The sequence below is a fragment of the Poecilia mexicana genome, unplaced genomic scaffold, assembly GCF_051168715.1.
Source record: "Poecilia mexicana isolate PSO_F unplaced genomic scaffold, ASM5116871v1 scaffold_22, whole genome shotgun sequence".
Lineage (NCBI taxonomy): Eukaryota > Metazoa > Chordata > Actinopteri > Cyprinodontiformes > Poeciliidae > Poecilia > Poecilia mexicana.
Window position 1 is genome coordinate 10,770,891 of NW_028263391.1, and position 17,485 is coordinate 10,788,375.

General features: G+C 38.2%; 1 protein-coding gene across 3 annotated transcripts in view; it reads left to right on the plus strand.

Annotated features, from left to right (window-relative positions):
• Window positions 1-467: 467 nt before the first annotated feature.
• Window positions 468-17,485, plus strand: part of stxbp6 (syntaxin binding protein 6 (amisyn)) — a 110,349-nt gene continuing 93,331 nt past the window's right edge. Inside the window, exons 1-2 of one of the 3 annotated variants that reach the window (XM_088002445.1) lie at window positions 468-1,059; window positions 9,519-9,732. In XM_088002445.1, coding sequence (XP_087858571.1) covers window positions 9,579-9,732 — 154 coding nt within the window. In that variant the 5' untranslated portion in view covers window positions 468-1,059; window positions 9,519-9,578. The remainder of the gene's footprint in view (window positions 1,060-9,518; window positions 9,733-17,485) is intronic. The other 2 variants (XM_088002444.1, XM_014971762.2) reach the window with 2 other exon arrangements.

Genomic DNA, 17,485 nt, shown 5'->3' on the forward strand with positions numbered 1-17,485 from the left:
AAAAAAACAAAAACAAAAACAAAAAAACTCACGGGATTGATGAATTGATGAAACCTGTTTGTGAAAAACCCAAAATAGCATTTTCCCATGTTTTTTTTATAACACCTGATATATATATAATCAATCTTAAGATTGTGTTAAACAGTACAAGTAAGACATATAGCTGGATCAAACCTGGATTACGTTAAATTACATTGAATAAGAGAGCCTAACAGCATGGCTTGGCACCAGTATAACCGACCACTAATCAAAATTAAAGTCATTCTATCAGCATAAAAAATATTGGCTTTCCAACATATATGAAAAAAAAAATATTTTTAAAAATAGCAAAAAGCTCATCTTTAGGGTTTGGTAACAAGGTCATTTTTGTTGTTTGAGAGCAGTCCAATCAAAAATTTTCTAAGGGATAAAAAACGTGGCTAAACATCGATTTAATTATATTTCCTAAATCTGAACAATTAATGTGCTGTCTTACTTTTTTTTTTCCAAGTATATGCCATATGAGGAGGAGGGGTTCCCCCACCCAGGGGCAACATTAAGGCAAGAACCGCCACTGCTAAAGCTATTTTCTATCCAGTGAATAGATGAAGAGATAGAAATAGAGTTGCGAGGTATTTTGCCCATCTTTAATCAAAATAAAAAAGTAAAAAAAAACAAAAAACTATTTGTTGACATGTAAAAGACAGCTCACGCAGGCGTGGGTTTGTGTCACAGTCTGCGTGGTTGGCGTGCATGTTTGTGTGTCTAGCAAATCTGCTACTGGTTTCCCATTCACAGACAGAGACCAGAGTCAGACACAGGCTGGCTTCGCAGCAGAGGAGGGGAGATAAAAAAAAACAAAAAAACTCTCCTCTCGCCGCTAAGAAACCAACAGCTATCAGAGACGTGAAGTCGACGCGATGTCGAGCACGAAATGCTACCGTTTAGTTTGAGGAGACAGCTACCAATAAGGAAGAGGCTGCAGAAAGTAAGGAGTGGGTGAGCAGTGACAGCTGGATACATAAAGCGAGGGATTAGAGGTCCGCACGTGGAAAAAAGGGGCTCGCTTTAACACATCAGGTGAGTTCCGCGAAGCTTTACACCTGGCGAAGAACAGCATGTAAGCACGACGTTTAACCCAAAAGAAAATAGCAAAACTTTATTTTGGGTTTTTCTACCTTCGCTTTCTTTTAACAAGCGACTGCGTCAGCAACCTTTCAGCCACTTTGCGGTGATTCCAGAGCGAATGCACGCGCTCACCTACGGACAGTGCGCGTGATGGTGTTTCTTAATAATAAAACTTGGTGAATCTCACACTGTAGACTTTATGAGCAATCGTTGTCAATATTCTTTATCGGCTTCAGAGAAGACAAACACGCTGAGAAAGTCGTCATTGTGTTTGTTTTTCGTTCTTTCTTTTTGACAAACTCCGGATAATCCGCGTTAATGATTCATCAGGGAATTCCTAAAGGTCAGCCATACCTCAATGCTTTAGTCTTCGTTATCTCTGCAGGTTTTCACGCTCCTTTGACGTACTAAATTCTAGCGCCCGGGTTTTAATCATCCAGTATTTGCACAGAGAGAGATGATGTCCCTGTCAAATATGTGACTTGGAAGAAAAAAAAAAATATCCCAGACAGTGAAAATTCCTGCCAGCCCGAAGTGAATCTGGGTGTTGTCCAAACGGAATAGTTCATTGCTATTACTGTAGGCTGTGCTTCTGTCAGTCCACAATAACGGCATTGTTTTCCTGCAGTCACAGTTTTAACTTGAAATTATTTAAGGCAAAATTGAATGCATTGCGTTCTCGGTGTGATATTACTGGTTTAATGAGTTGCAATTTGAGGTTAAAGACTTGCGTTTTATCTGGGAAGTTTGTTGCATTTCATCAGTAGATTTAATGTAAGTGGAATAGAATTTGTAAGTCACATTCAGGTGCTCAAAAGTTGCTATATCAATGCAATTTTACAGAAATGGAGCTCAAATAATACTAGTAAAATTTTGATCATTATTGTGGCTAACGGCATGAAAACCCCAAATTTATTTCATAAAAAAAAAAAAAAATGTGCACATGAATTTCTGCATCAGTGTAGCATGGGCTTTGAAAGCATTCAGCCTGTGTCTCAGCTGAGGTGTTAAGGAAGCCTGGGATGCTTCAGAGGCGGCATTCATCTTGTCTGCGCTGTTGGCTCTGGTGTCTCTCATCTTCCTCTTGACAACCTGTCATAGACTTTCTATGGGGATTATGTCAAGCCTGGCTAATCAAGTGCAGTGATGACCATAGACATTAAACCAGGTATTGGTACATTTGGTGGTGTTGACAGGGGGTAAGTCCTGCTGGAAAATTGACATGGCATTAAAATAAAGCTAGTCTGCAAAGGGAAATTGGAAAAACGTCACCACATGGCATTTTCTTCTAAATTGTTACGCACTTCAAAACAAATTTCAACAGGACCTCAAGCAATTTGTATTTCTCCAATTATCCCCCAAACTTTGGGATCTTAATTTCCAAATCAATTCAAACTTTTATCTTATATTTGAATAGAGGACCCTGGTGCAAAATAGTGGTTCACAATGTGGTTATCCATTAGAACCTTCTTATCTTTAGCTAAATTTTTTTCATACCACTCAACTTTTTATTAATTTATCTTTTTATTAATCTTGTGCTTTACTCAAATTTTCTGAAAAACTCCATTCTGTGATTCCACTAGCTGTTAGACACCATGAGCAACAGTAACACATATAAGTCTTAAAGTTTATTGCAATATATGGATGTGTTCATGTGCATACCAAAGTCAGATTAGGTGTACCTCTCTTCAGTAAAACTGCCTAACGCACTCGAAATGATAAATTGTTTCTTTTCATGCAGGAAACCGGGGGCTAATTTGCTCTGGTAAGCCATAAACACAACCGTACATTATCCCCCGTTCTTCTTTGTCCACTTACAGTCATCGTTATGTGACCTGTTCAGCTGGCTTTGCCCTTGCATATCCACGACTTGAAGTCATTTGGTAACATTTTCCTGTGGGCAGAAATAAATGTATCTTCTGTTCTACGCCAGTTTATGGAGAAAAAGGAGAGTGTACTCAGCGTGCTCGTTTTCCTATTGACACTGATATTTGAGGCCCTGGAAGAAGCAAAATCTCCGAGGCTCTAATCACCATTCCTGTCTTACAGCAGTAGTTTTCCTTGTGCTGTGAATGTCTGAAACTCATCTTTATTTTTGTATCTATTTAATTGAAAATGAACTATATATATATATATATATATATATATATATATATATATATATATATATATATATATATATCTCATCTTTACCACACAGTTGTTGCTTCTTTTTTTTCCCCCTCTCTAGCCACATGCTCCTGTGTGTGCTATTTATTGTGGGCATGCATTTGTTGCATTTGCCTAATGCACTTTCACATTTGTATTGTTAATGCCTCATGCTGTGGCCTCGCCATATAACAGAGTCATTGTGGTAATGATCCCTGCACTGTTTGAGATATCGGTTAGTAAGTGCACTGCATTTGGTTTTTCTACTATTTACCCAGTTCCATCTCAAATGTTTTACTGCTGTAAGGTGCCTGTAAACAATGAGCTCATTTTGGGGGGTGCGGGGGGTGGTATGCTTTTCAATGATGCATGCTTAGCTTTTCAACTTTATACCTTCAGCATCAACTGAGTCACCTGAGAAAAACTGAATGAATGCTTTCAACGTGTTTTTTTCTTTAAGGTAAAACACTCTGGTCTTGTTCAGTATGTTAGTTTAATGGAGTACTATTCCTCTGAAGGATTTAGATTTTTTTTAATGTAATATACAATGCACACCAGTGGAATGTACTTTACTCATCTTTTGTTGTTTGTCTTTTGTCCAACACGTGAAATGGAACTTTAGCAGGTTATCTCTCTGAAATTGCTTTTCCCATAAAATAAAAGTAAAATAATAAGGCTATTTGGAAAAGTAAAAAAAAAAAAAAAGCCTGAGACAAATTCTGAGCCACATAAAAACGAGAGGTATGTCTCTCTTGGATAAACAGGGTATGTACTCAAAAAAAAAAAAAAAAAAAAAAGTAAAAATGACTTCTGAAATGGTCAGTGAGGACGCAGGCTTTCCAAATAGGAAATTGTTTGAACATTTGCTTAAGGTGCATTTCCACTGCAGGAACCATTTTTTTCAGGAATATGGGTAGTTTCCTAGAGGCATCTTTGTTTAGTTTAGTTTTTTTTATTTTTTATCTCAGTTGTTTGAGCTGCAGAAACAAATGCCAAACCAGATCAGCAGTGTATGCATACACCAGAAACTTGTCCTTGTAGGGAGTTTGTACATTTGGGATGGACCTAATCCTAATGGTTCCCATGGTGTTTTGTTGTTGGAGGCTGCCTGATGTTTCTGATGACTGAATATTCCCAGAAATTTCTTTCAATTTCCTTCTTTATTTGGGTTCAATTAGAGCTTATATTTTCTGATGACTTTACAGCAGTCAAATCCATCCACTCATGTTGAATGTTGCAATGTTTTGTGGGGTTTATGTCATAATACAGCAATAAAATCAGTCAGTCTTAGGGGAAATATTACAATATTTCCCAGCGGTTTTCCATCTTGGGTTGTGTGGGGGGTGGTAATCAGTTCTAGTTGAATCTTTCCATAAAGTTTGGTGTAACACTTCTTTTAAAACATGACTGTTATGAAAAAAAAAAAAACAATCTTGTTTTTGCTGTTTTAAACAGGATCTTGTCTGTTGCAGTGGGCAGAGATCTGTGTTCCCAGACAAAATAGAAGATTTAAGCAGAAAAGCATTAATTATCACTGAATTTTACAGACAAAATATGTACTTCTTGCCCTGCATGCATTATTCAGGCAAGTGGCTGAAATTAGTTTTTTTTTTTTTTTTTTGCTGTATGTTGGCTGGGCTCCACATTATAGATGGGTTTTTAATCCTGGGAAAATTCAGAGCAAACTTGTTCCTGCGCTTCAAAAGGAGTCAGTCGAGGTGGTCTGGGTATCTGATCAGGATGCCTCCAGGGCGCCTCTCTTTGGAGATTTGCGGGTGGACTTCAGGAATTGCTGGAGGGACTTTGTATTCATCTCCTAAGAATGAGCTGAAGAGATTGAGTTTTTGCCTCCTGGATCTGAGGCTCGTGCCTCCCAGATGAGCACAAACCATAAAAAATAGCACATATAGAATTACGATCTTAATTTCTTCAAATAATTTGTAAATATTCAGCGTTCGTTGCAGCAGCGTTGTGCCGTTGCATAACCGAAATGGAGACGTGTCACAGACCGGCACTAAAAAACTTCAAAACAAATTTCAAGAAAATAATTTCTCAGTTTTCTGACCTGTGACATTTAATATCTGGCCATACGGCAATGTTGGACTAGACTCATTCACAGTTACTCTTACTGACATGAACCTCTGCTTATTTGTTTTCATGGACACGAGGAAACCGTGGGAGTTTTCCCCCAAGGTCTTGTTCAGAACTTTGAGTCAACATGAAAGCCGTGCATGAAAGGCTGCAGATGTAGCAAAGCGTTTTGCTACGTCTTTCATGCATCTCACAGAGCTAAGTGCAGAATGACAGAAACTAATTTGTCCTCCCAAGTTTCCAAAGCCAGCCAAATATGAGTAGGAGGAGTAGATATGAGCAGCTTGAAGAATACAATTAATCTTTTTTTTTTAGTAGATTATCTGGACAAACCATTATGTCTTGTACTTTCGGATAAAGTTTTCTGCAGACATTATTACCTTAATAAATTTAGCTAAAACCCCCGGCTTCAAGTAAAACCTCTACCACTGTCACGCTTGATTCCCGCTGCTGGTCAAATATACAACAGTTCTTAGCATAGCTGCAGCCTTACCAGAAAGAAAGGGGTACGTCTGTTTACGTACCAGCAGTGTGTCAGTATGTCTGCTAAACAATCTTATTCGAGTAGAGGCGCAGTCAAAATGACTGAGTGAGAGAAATAAAATTAACTTTTGGAATTGCTTAGAATCCAGAAGTAAACTCCTTACAAAATGTGTGGGATCGTCTGAAGAGAGCTGATAAAAAGAGATGCTCTCACAATCTGATAGATATGGAGAACTGTCAAAAGACCTCTATTACTTTCTATTTTTGCAGCTTGTTTTTTAATAAGGGGTGTATTGAAAGTTGAAGCACCTATAACTAATAATTTCTACCTCTAAAACCTTAAATGTTGCTGGATCAGGGTCAGAAAAATCTATTTTAAATCACAACAAATCTACTTTAAACATTCGTCATCTTTTACCTTTACATAATTTTTTTTCTCCATTTGTTAAATTACACATCCTAATTACACAAGGATCATGTTTAAAATATACTTTAGTTATGTACCTGCTATGTGCTGGATGTTATAAGTTAAACATTTTGATCATTACTTCCCTCCTGAAGTCTACGCTCTCTTTTCCCCGGTCATGAGAGCAGGACTGTGTGCTTGTTAAAGAAGTGACTGTGCAGTCTAACCCACAGACCTCACTTCAGTGAGGTCCCAGGAGACCAGTAAGCACTGCCCGGAGAGATTTAACGTTATCCCGCAAAGTGAGAGTGGAGCAAAGGAATGCAAAAGGAAAAAGTACCGGCCTTTTCACTCCTGTGCACCATATAACCTCAGTTAATGAAGTGTTTTGGGTGAAAATGGGGTGACAAACAGTGCTGGATGTATGTGCATTGCCTTCACTACCACAGTAGCTCCTTGGCTACAGTTGCTCAGCCTTGTGCTGTTTCGGGTTGTGTTAAGTCAAACCGTAAGCTGCACACTAGCTGGCTACATTTCAATGCCTGGAGGTTTCAGCGTCTTCTTCTTCATATTCCTACTTGTTTTCCTCCTTGTGTCCCTGTCGTGTTATCCCTTCTCCCTGATCTTATGCTTCGCTGGGCCACCTGAGGGAAGATGTGTGCTAGTGACGGCTTCAGGGGTAATATAGGGAGCTATGAGACCGGGGCCGTTTGACCAGTTATTTCTTTGATTTTTAACTTTCGTGTGCAGGTTGTTTTACCAACAGGCAAATTAAATGGAAACGTTTTCTTGTAAGGAACTGTTCTATGCTGTATAAAAATCTCTAAAGGGCAGAAGGAAGAATTCAACGGTGTAAATGTCACTTTCAGAGTTTGCCGTCTGGCTTTTTGCGCAGTTGATAATTTTAAACGTAGACGTCTGTGATCAAAGTTCCCGCTGCGCTGTGCAGAGCAAACTCACAGCTCCTGAAAAACAATCTGAAAACTCGATCTGTTTTCTCAGGATACAAGATGCCTGAGGGACTGATTTTAAATCTTAACTTTAAGTTTTGGTTCATTTTTATGTGGGGAGTGAAATTCTGCTGCTCTGATGGGGGGCTAGTGAAGAATGCAGTCAAAGAAATTAATGCTCTGATGCCGAAAGACACTGGAAGTAGTTTTAGATTGGATGCCCATTTAACCACACCATGTATTAATTAACGCTCTTTTGTCAAGAACATATATATATAGCTTAGACTATAGTTTAGCATGTTAAAATGTACCTATTTTTAACATGTTTGTAGGTTATGGTTTTGTGATTTTTATCGATGCGCTCTATGACTTTTTGTTCTGCTTCCCTGATAGAAATGAATTAAATCCTACAAGAAGTTTAGAAAACCTTTTTGTTTATGTGAGCAAGTGTTTTTGATGGGGGGACTGTTTAATGGCATGCCTTGCTTTGCCTTGCTGTAGAGTAATTCATCCTCAGGTTGAGACTGACAGAGTGGTTTGTCAGCACCAAGGTGGCATATGTGGTATATAATGTTAGCCGCTATGTGTCTCGAATGAATGCCTGCGGCTGAGACGATGATTAAGTTCCACGGGACTCTTGAGGGCATTTAGATCTAAATAGCCCATTTCTTTATGACCATATACTGCACTTGCAGATAGTGAAACCGAGGTAGCATAGTATTTCCTGGCATCAGACATACTGCTGCTTTGTCTCCAATGTGTCCCACCAGTCAAAAAAGATATACATTTACTGGTAGATGTTGGTGTGTAATGATGGGGGGACAATTTCTGTTCTGCATCAGGGGAACTCGACGGTTCTTCAAATAGCTTTAGCTGAAGCCATTTCATTTTGTAAGTGCTTTCAGAGCAGAACGCAAAAACAATGTAGTTATAAGGAATTTGAAGAATGCGGCTCCAATAGAGTAACAAAAATGCATCTCGTGTTGTTCAGAGGCTTGTTTTACTTTTTCTTTCTTTCAATGTTCATTTTTGTTTTAAAGTAGCAATAAGAGATGGAGCAAGTTGCTAGTGTAAAAATTCAGATGTGGTTTTTAAATGACTGACCATGACACTTTGTTCATGGTCAGTATATGTGTATATATATATATATATATATATATATAAGTAGCACCAGATCAGGACTTTTGTGTTCTTCCTTCAGGACACCCACTGTTTCACCAGTCTAATTTATTGCACAAGTGCTGTTTTACACAACAGTTGGTGTTTGCAAATATTTTTAATGATGCTGACCAGCATTTTGAACTTGTGACAGATAAAAACCCTTCACTGCAAACGTGGCTTTCATATAGCAGGGATTTTCTCCTCTGGAAACAGAATGAAATGGTGCTAATGAGGCACCATGACTGGAAATGGTTTGATGAAAAAATGTTAGGATATAACTTCTGATTGAAGCGTACCATTCTTGCTTGTTTTTCAGTGAAAACTTGGCATAGAGTTAATATGCAAACTCTTAAGATGCAGCCAGAATGTCTGCAGTATTTGTGGTTTGACAGAAAGCTGGTGCAGCAAGCCTCAGTTTTTTTTCTTTTTTTCTTGAACAGTGCTTTTTCTGTAAAGTATTTAGAGATGTGAATACTGTATGCTGTTAACACAGTAGGCAATCTCCCATCACAATAAGGTAACAAAAGCTAGAACCCATTTTTAAAAAAATAAAACGTAGTAGCAGTTTGAATGAGGTGATGATATTTCTGTGCTAGATTGAGGTGATTCTTAGCTTAGATTAAAAATGATCTTGCTGTGTCAATTACAAAAAGGTTGTGTTCAGCTACCTTAAAATAGGCAAAGCTATTCCCCAGAGGTTGGTCCTGGGACCACGTTGTCACAGTGCTGAATTATGGTAATGTAATTTATGTGCATGGAGTTTTGTGATGCCTAAAAGCTAATCACATTTTTTGGCAAAACATAAAACTGTTGCTCACCATTGTTCATCCTGTTCTCTGGTTCAATAATCTTTATTTATTTTCTTCTATAAAGTCAAACATCAACACTTCAGAGACAATTAATGTCAAATTTTTACAATTATGAGTCTTCACTTGGTGCAAAATACTGTATAGATGAACATATGTTGTGGACGTTGTACTATATGCTAAAACTAATACTCAATAAATACTAATATTTTATACACTTCTTACTCTGATTTAAAATACACAAGCAAGTGGTTGTATTTGATGGACTTCCAGAAGTGTGAATTCGAATTTGACTCTTAATGTGCAGAATATCCTCTTTCTGTCTAATTAAATTTGCTGTGTCTGTTTTTCTCTTCTCCTCTTCAGTGAAGATTAGATCCCTCCATTTAGTCGTTTTTCACCGGTTTATTTCTGCCTGCGTCGGAGATGAGTGCCAAGTCAGCCATCAACAAGGAGCTCTTCACGCCTCACGATGAGAAGATGCTCGCTGGTGTACAGGTGAAGAGGCGGACAAAGAAGAAGATACCTTTCCTGGCCACTGGTGGCCAGGGAGATTACACGACTTTCATCTGCCTCTCAGGTAGCAACATCTCTCTCTCTCTCTTTCTGCATTTGAATTTAAATTACTTTTATCTATACATCTGTCACCTTCTGCTTTTGCTGTGTTTTTGCAGCCGTTTTAGCATTTGCAGCATGGCACTCTAAGTGTTTTTCCTGATATTTTTACTGGCTGGCATGTTTATTTTTGCTGTCAAGATAATGCCATTCTCAACAAGTTCAGCCAAAAGACAAGTTGTCAGTCTTACTTAAGTGGATTAGATTTGAATTTGGAGTGAATATTTAACTTTGAACTCTCTGTTTGTGGCTTATTCCTCCTTAGCAGCCGTCATCATTCCCGCTTTTCATAATTCACTCCGAGGCAGCTCAGATCCACCATAGCTTGTGCTTTACAGCAGGTTTGCAACATGGATTATCTTGTGTTACCGTGTCATTGTTAATAGTTGTTTTCTGCCTGTAGTCCATTGTAAACCTCCAAACAGCACCTAGCCAAAGTGCATTGTGATTAAAAGTTTGACGTTTCAAATAGCAGTCCGTTATGACCCAACAATCATGTCTCTGCTAGAAAGTGCAAGATTGAATGGAGTTTTATTTTTCGCCATGACAATGAAATTGAGAACACATCAGATGAATTAAAAGAGTGGATTGTGAGGAAAAACAAAAGTTTGGATTGGTCTAGTCTAGACCCAGAATTGAATATGAAAGAAAATCCGTGAGGTCACCTGAGGAGAGCTGTGGACAAGAGATGTCCTCACAACTTGATAGATTTGAAAAACCTTTGCAGGCAGGGTGAACGTATGTGACCTAGTCAGGATGTGGCATGGTGGACCACTGTCAAAGAAGGACAAAGTCTAAAACAAACAAACAAAAAAAAAGGTGATTAAACAAAGTTAGTCTAAAGATGCACATACTTGCACGACCAGGGAATTCGACCTTTATAAATACTCAGTGTTTTTAAACAATGTTTCTTTTTCCATTGCATTGTACAGGATAAATATCACAGAGTGATGCATACGTAAGTGATTTACCAAACAGAGCATCTTTAGGATGTGTCTCTTCCAGCAGCTGTGTGTGTGGCAGTCCCATTCAATACCCTGTAGCTGTAGACATTACTGTATTGGTTTAACTTGAAACAGTAAAGCCACTTGCTATTTACCTGTTGTGTTCAAGAGGTCTTTTACTCTAACACTACAGCTCAGAAGTTAGCTACATATTTGAAAAGAAAGGCTTTTTTTTTCCCAAGTTATCTACTCATGAGTCATTTCTCCTTTCATGTGGAAATTATTAATGTTCACAGCTTGTAATGCTCAGCTTGTTAGATCTTTAGGACCGGTGTTTTGCTCGGGTTAGAGCAAATTTTGGTTGCAGAATATACCTTTTTAATTATTATTACTTTCACAAATTTAAATCTGTAGCTCACTGGTGTTTTTGCAGCTAAGAACTCAAGTTGAGATCTAAGTGAGACATTTCAATATTAAACAGAGTCAGATCTAGAAGTTGGTTAACACAGGCCCCAGAGGACTGGAAATTGACACCCTTCCAATGGAATTAAATTAAGCATTTGGAGTAACATCATATAAATCACTGAACAATGGCCAGACACATCTGGAAGGTTTTAGTCTATAATTTAGTAAGTTTGGAATCCATCTGTTATTTTAACACATCTTAACCTAAAATAGCAAAATTTGACCACACGTTCAGAAAATGTTCAAATTTATTTATTTATTTTTTTTACATTGGGTTTATTTATGTACTATATGCATTTTATTATTACATCCTAGAAAATCATCAAATGAATCCCGGCTCATTATAAACCGTGTTCTCGTTGCTTGAATAGATCTGTTTCCACTTCTGGAGGAGATACAGTTACTACGAGCTGACATGAAAAAAAGATTACAGCATTCCTCTCACGTTTTCTGGCAGACTGATCTGGTTTGTTTGTCTTCCTATTTAAGGCGTTGTCTGGTTAGCAACCACTACACTGCTTATTGCAACCATGTGTAACGAAGGCTTTATTGCCTCCTTATGATGACAGTATAAAATGTTGTAGTATTCAGTTCAATACTTGAAAAAGTATTGAAGACAATGAGTATTCGTGACCTTTTTCGCATTCTGCATTGTTACAACCACAAATGTTAGTGTGTTTTATTTGCACACAATTGTGAAGTGGAAGATAATTATTAATTTTCTTTTATTAAAAACTTGGATGTGTCTATGTTCAGTTTCCTGGTGAAGCTTATAAGCTGTCCTTATAAGCTTATAAGGACAGCTGTGGCCACAGCTTATAAGGACAGCTGTGGCCACTGTCCTTTCAATTGTGGCCACAAGTTATTTGGAGTTTGTCTCTACCAGCTTTGCCTAGCCTTTGTCTTTTTTTCCTAAAGTAAGCCAGACTAGATGGACAGCATCAGGAAATAGGCAATTTTCTAATTCTTGGAACTAGAAAATTCTCAATTAAATGCACCTTTAGACTTTGACTATGCTATTCTAGCTATTAAATTCTTTTTTATGATATTGTTTGTTCATTAATGTTCTCTCAAACCTCTGAGGCCTTCATGAAAGAACTGGATTTACACTGAGATTAAATCGGACTCTATTCGGACTCTTTTCATGAGTCCGCATAGAGTTTGTTGCATCAGCCTTTTCTAGGAGCATCAGATTGAAAGGGGCTTGAATAGATTTGCTTGTCATCCTGTTTAGATTTCTATTTTAAACATTTTGAAAACAAACAAAAAAATATTCTTCCAGTCCAATGACGTTTTTGTTTAAGTGGCATGAAGGCTTTGGCAGGGAAATATACAGAAAGCTTATGCATCAGTTTTCCCAACTTTTCAAATACAACTCATATGTGAGCACACATGCTCTGCCAATATGTCTCTGAAGATTTTGCTATTAGGAACCAATTTTAAATTCCTTTCAACTTATTTTAGTGGAGGATTTATAGATGTATTCTCATGAGTCTTCACTGGAGTCATGGAGTCGATCCTAGCTGTGTGGATGGAAGAGTTTGATGTGTGAAGACTCCAGTGAAGTCTTCACACATTTATTTACTGCTTATGCAGCCCAGATGAATTGTTTTTTTTTTTTCTCTGTTTTGTTCTTTAATGGGTTAAGGCTGACTTCGACATTCTTTTTTCCCCAGTCAAAATAGATACAACAGACATTTCTAACCCTTTAATAAGAGACGGCAAGCAATTTAAAATTTTAAAATAAAACGGGTCCCTATCTGACGACATAAACTGACCGAACCGTCTTACTACAAGAAGTAAGAGTTTGCTTCTTGTTGTATTTGGAGCCGTCTCATTTGTGTGAGTAGAATTGAGAATGATCTGCTAAATAAAAGAGCTACTCCACCAGGCTTGCCAAATGTATTGATTTCCTGCTTTCTGTTGGAAAATCTCCTGACTCAGCTGGCGCGTTGTAAAACACGTGGGACCGCAGTGTCTAAGGCAAGATCACAACGTCTCATGACTGCTGCTTCTTTTTTGTTGCTTTGTTTTTTGTTTCAGCCAATGAAGCATTGTTCTGAGCTTTACTCGTGAGTTTCTTTGTGTGTACTGTACATTGAAACCGTGAGTGTGACAGCAGCCAGCTCGTGCCTCCTCAGAGCTCGTCGGATACAATGGGACCTTGAGCGTGCAGCATGTGTGCGATTATCTGTGAGAGCACACTGCATGTATATGAGAGAAAGAGGGGGATGGGAGTCACTGACAGCCTCATGGTTACAGTAGCAGAGAGTTGATGCCTGAGGGCCATACAGTGGCAGAGTTACGCAATCTGTGGGATGTCATTACTGAAGAAAACCCACAGTGTTGGGAGCTGTCCTGTGAAGACCCCCACAGGCGCCTTGCTATCAAACCAAGCCAGATGAAGCACCACAAGATCACTGCTTTTCTAATTTCTAATCTCACAGCTGAGGTGCTGTCACAAGAGAGAGAATCGAAGGATCTTCAGCTAATATGTTAAAAAGTCTCATGCAGAGTTTTTAAATAGTAATTTGTAGCAGCTATTCCTCTTGCCTGTAGTTTAAATTATGCAACTTCCCCTGTGGGTGCAGCGTTTAGCTGTAGCTTTCTTGTTAGTGTGGGGATTTGTAAGGCTTTGTATTGTCTAATTGCTGAAAGCATATTTGTCTTCTATAAAGAGTTGTATTTATCACTGAAATGCACAACAAATAGCTTAGGTGGCTTGCAGCTGGTGGGCAGCATGCTGTCAGAATAACATGTGGCTCTGGTCTGGTTCTGCTGACTTGGCAAACTGATGTTTACCTTCAGGGGGGAAGTTTAGAAAAAGAGTCTCACCTTAGCTGCAAGGAGCTGTATGTAGTAAACTAATAATTTTCTGTCACAGGGCAATGATATGCTCTGGAGTCTGTTTAATCCTGCTACAAGATCTGATTCAGAATTGTTTTGTTTTCTGATGCCGCTACTGATGAAGCTCACAGTCAGCAGTCGGGCCTCAGAATTTAATTCCATTTTCTTGATTTTGTTCCCAGCTTTTTATGACCAGCAGGGGAGAAACAGCCTGCAAGCCCAGTTTCTGGAGGTACCTCATAACCGACTTGTCACGAGCCAGTGTGCATAAGCATCCATTTTTATTTATTCAACAGTAGGAACAGACATTCAGATGTGAAAAGGCTGCACATAAATTTTAATTTTATCTCTACTTTATGCACAAGGAATAACCTTTTGCTACCGCAGCGAAATTATGTTTAAGACCGACATAATTTGGTTTGTTGCCTGTTTGGTGTTGAGCTTCGGAAGTCATCTTTGATCTGTCTGCACAGAACCATGTGTGAATGCTTCAACAACATCGGGAATCTTGATGACATGGGAGAATGCTGGAGGTTTGCCAGAAGCAGAACCCGGGCCGTGTCGGTCGGTGAGATTCCTCTTTGATCACTGGACATCATGTGGTGCCTTTACGGCTGGACTTCAGAACTCAAACACTGGGCCGCCCACTGAATGTTTGGCAGCAGAGATGTCAGGCCATTTGAGCAAGATAAGAAACATGGAAGGTTCAGTGGAGGCAGCTTGTTGGTCAGCTTTGTATTTATTTATTTTTTTCCAATATTCTTATCTGATAGAAAAATATCTTTGATCGGTTGTATCTCCTTTTCTTATTCAAGCTAACAGATGTTGACATTTTCACTTCTTCTTTTTGTGGTTAAGTTTCTGTGCATGTTTGTGTGTTTTAGCGATCACACCTCATCAACTCTGGTGCAGTGGAGCTTTCTGAAGTAAAAACGAAACCACATTAGTTTGTATGCATGATTATCAGTGTGCTTGTGCTCGGCATGTTTATGTGATGTTGTGTGTTTGTTAACATCTTCGATCTTGTCCTACATGTGGCGCATTTGTTATATAGACAGCAAATTACTTTTTTTCCCATTTATTTTCAGTGCTGAATGAATTCAGTGTTTCTTTTTAAGGCCCTTTGGACTATAGATTGCCACTGTGACTGCACAAGGTTGTGCATTGCATTTCTGTACTTTTAATGTCACTCATCTTGACTGGTCTTGGGATTATTGATTGGCTGGAAGATGAATGTGTAGCTCACTGATTTATTAAAGCGCTTAGTGTGGTCAGCGACTCCCAAAACTTATGACCTTGGTAACTCCTTAAATTTCATTCTTGTAGCACTTTCACATTAATATATTTCATTTGTTGTTGTTTTTTCCCCATTGTTTTTCCTTTTTTTAATTCTTTACAAGCCTTAAAAGTGCCTTACATAAGTATTAATCCTACTTTAAATTTTCACAGTTTTGTCAGGTTAGAACCACAAACCTCACTGTATTTTAGTTATAACACAAAGCAGTCGGTAGTTTTAATATAAAGCTCAATAAAAAAACAAATAAATGTATTTTATGAATGAAGACATAAAAGTGTGCAGTGCATTTATGTTTAGCTTTCCTGAATTAACATTTTGTAGGATGATTTTTTTCCTGCAATTACACCTGTAAATCTTTTTGGGAATATCTTTGCCAGCTTTGAACATCTAGAGACAAAATCATGTCCACAACGTCAATCATATTAGGTAGAAATAAGATTTGAACATCAAGTTTATAACTCTTCCCACGTATTTTCACTTGGATTTAGGTCTTTGACTCTTAACACATTCTGTATATATGCTTCAGTTTAAATGACTCCATATTTTAAAGGTTGTCCTCCTGGAAGGTGAATCTCCACTGCAACCTTAAAGTATCATGCAGCGTCGTTATGTTTGTTTTTCCTTCAAACACAGCATTTTTGCATATAAGCCAACAAGTTGTGTTTTGGCCTCACTCTTCTTGCCGCTCCTTGCCTAAACCACAGACTTGTAAAGCGCGTGACCAACATTTATCTTATCAACAGATTCTTTCAGTCTGAGCCTAGCATCTTTGCAGCTGCTCCAGAATAAGGGCCTGTTCATGTGATGATTACTGCTGTTTCCAAGCCTGTCAGTTTAGAAGGTCAGATCTTGGTATTTTTGCACTACTTTGTGTTATTTGTAATATCTTGAACCTTCTGGTCTGGCCAGATGTCCATTAAAGACGCATATGTTGTTGTGCAGGTGTTTTGTATTCTGCTGCTTTCAGTCTGTTGTGTAGCAGAGGTGACTGATGTTTGCATGCTGGTACTAAGAGAGGCAAGGGTCTCGCCCAGAACCAGATACACCAGAGTGGCACTTATACTGCATTATTATTATTATATGCTTGTGCTCCTATTCATTTGTGTATACCGTGCATTCCAGCTCCTCTTAGTGCCATACAGTGCTATACCAGACCTCATCTACTGTAATTTGATTCTGCCAGCTGAACTCATTTTTGTGTGTGTTTTACGAGCCTCTTAAACTTGGATTGCCCGGCTGTCCATGCTAACCTTCTCCTCATATCATTCCTTTAAATCTTACTTCGGCAAAGAATAACATCTTTTAAGTTTAAGACAAGATTTAGAGCTTCATTTTTCAGGACAAGAAATCTGAAAACTGGAGTTACCCTAAGAAAAGAGGATTATTGGGATTGAATTACATTTTGTGTAAGAACTGTCTACATTTGCTCACAAATAAGGAAACTGTTATGTAGGGTTGGTAATTAATTTTGAGCATTGCAGTGCTAGAATACAAGGAGGCCATTCATGCATTCATGTTGTGCATACAACATATCATTAAAGTCAGAGGTAAAGTAGCTCTATTAGCAAAAGGTTTTACTTTTATTTGGGGGGTTGTGCCAGTCAAACCTTTACCAAGTGTCACCAATTTGCTTTTTTGTGTTCAACCTAACTTATTATTTTTCCCAGTTTTTATTTTCCTTCAAAGCTCTGACACATCTGAACTCTCTTCTGTAAACTTTGCTCTATTTCAACATCTAAATGCATAGAAGGAGCAATGTGCTGCTGGTTTCTGGGTAGAAGGTTTGAATTCTTTCTAATAATAAAACAAAACTGAAGGAAAGAACAGTGTGTTATTTCATGTTTATAGTCTGGAAAAGTGTGTGCTTTCCATTTTGTTGCATCCAATGAAGGTGATTGGCTCCCACCATTAACTTTCTGAGCATGGCTGTAATAGATTACTGTATAGCAATATTCTAAATTTAGCAACAATTTACTTTGTTGCTGGCTGGATGGCAGCAGGTTAAAATGATTTAATTTATGCATCAACATCTTATGATGTTCTGCGACTAGTTATGATTTACTTGGTTGATTGGTTTACAAAGTAAATGCACACTACAACAGATCTAAATTTTATTCTACATCACCAGCAGATGTTGCTTTGTCATTTGATCATATTACTCGCCT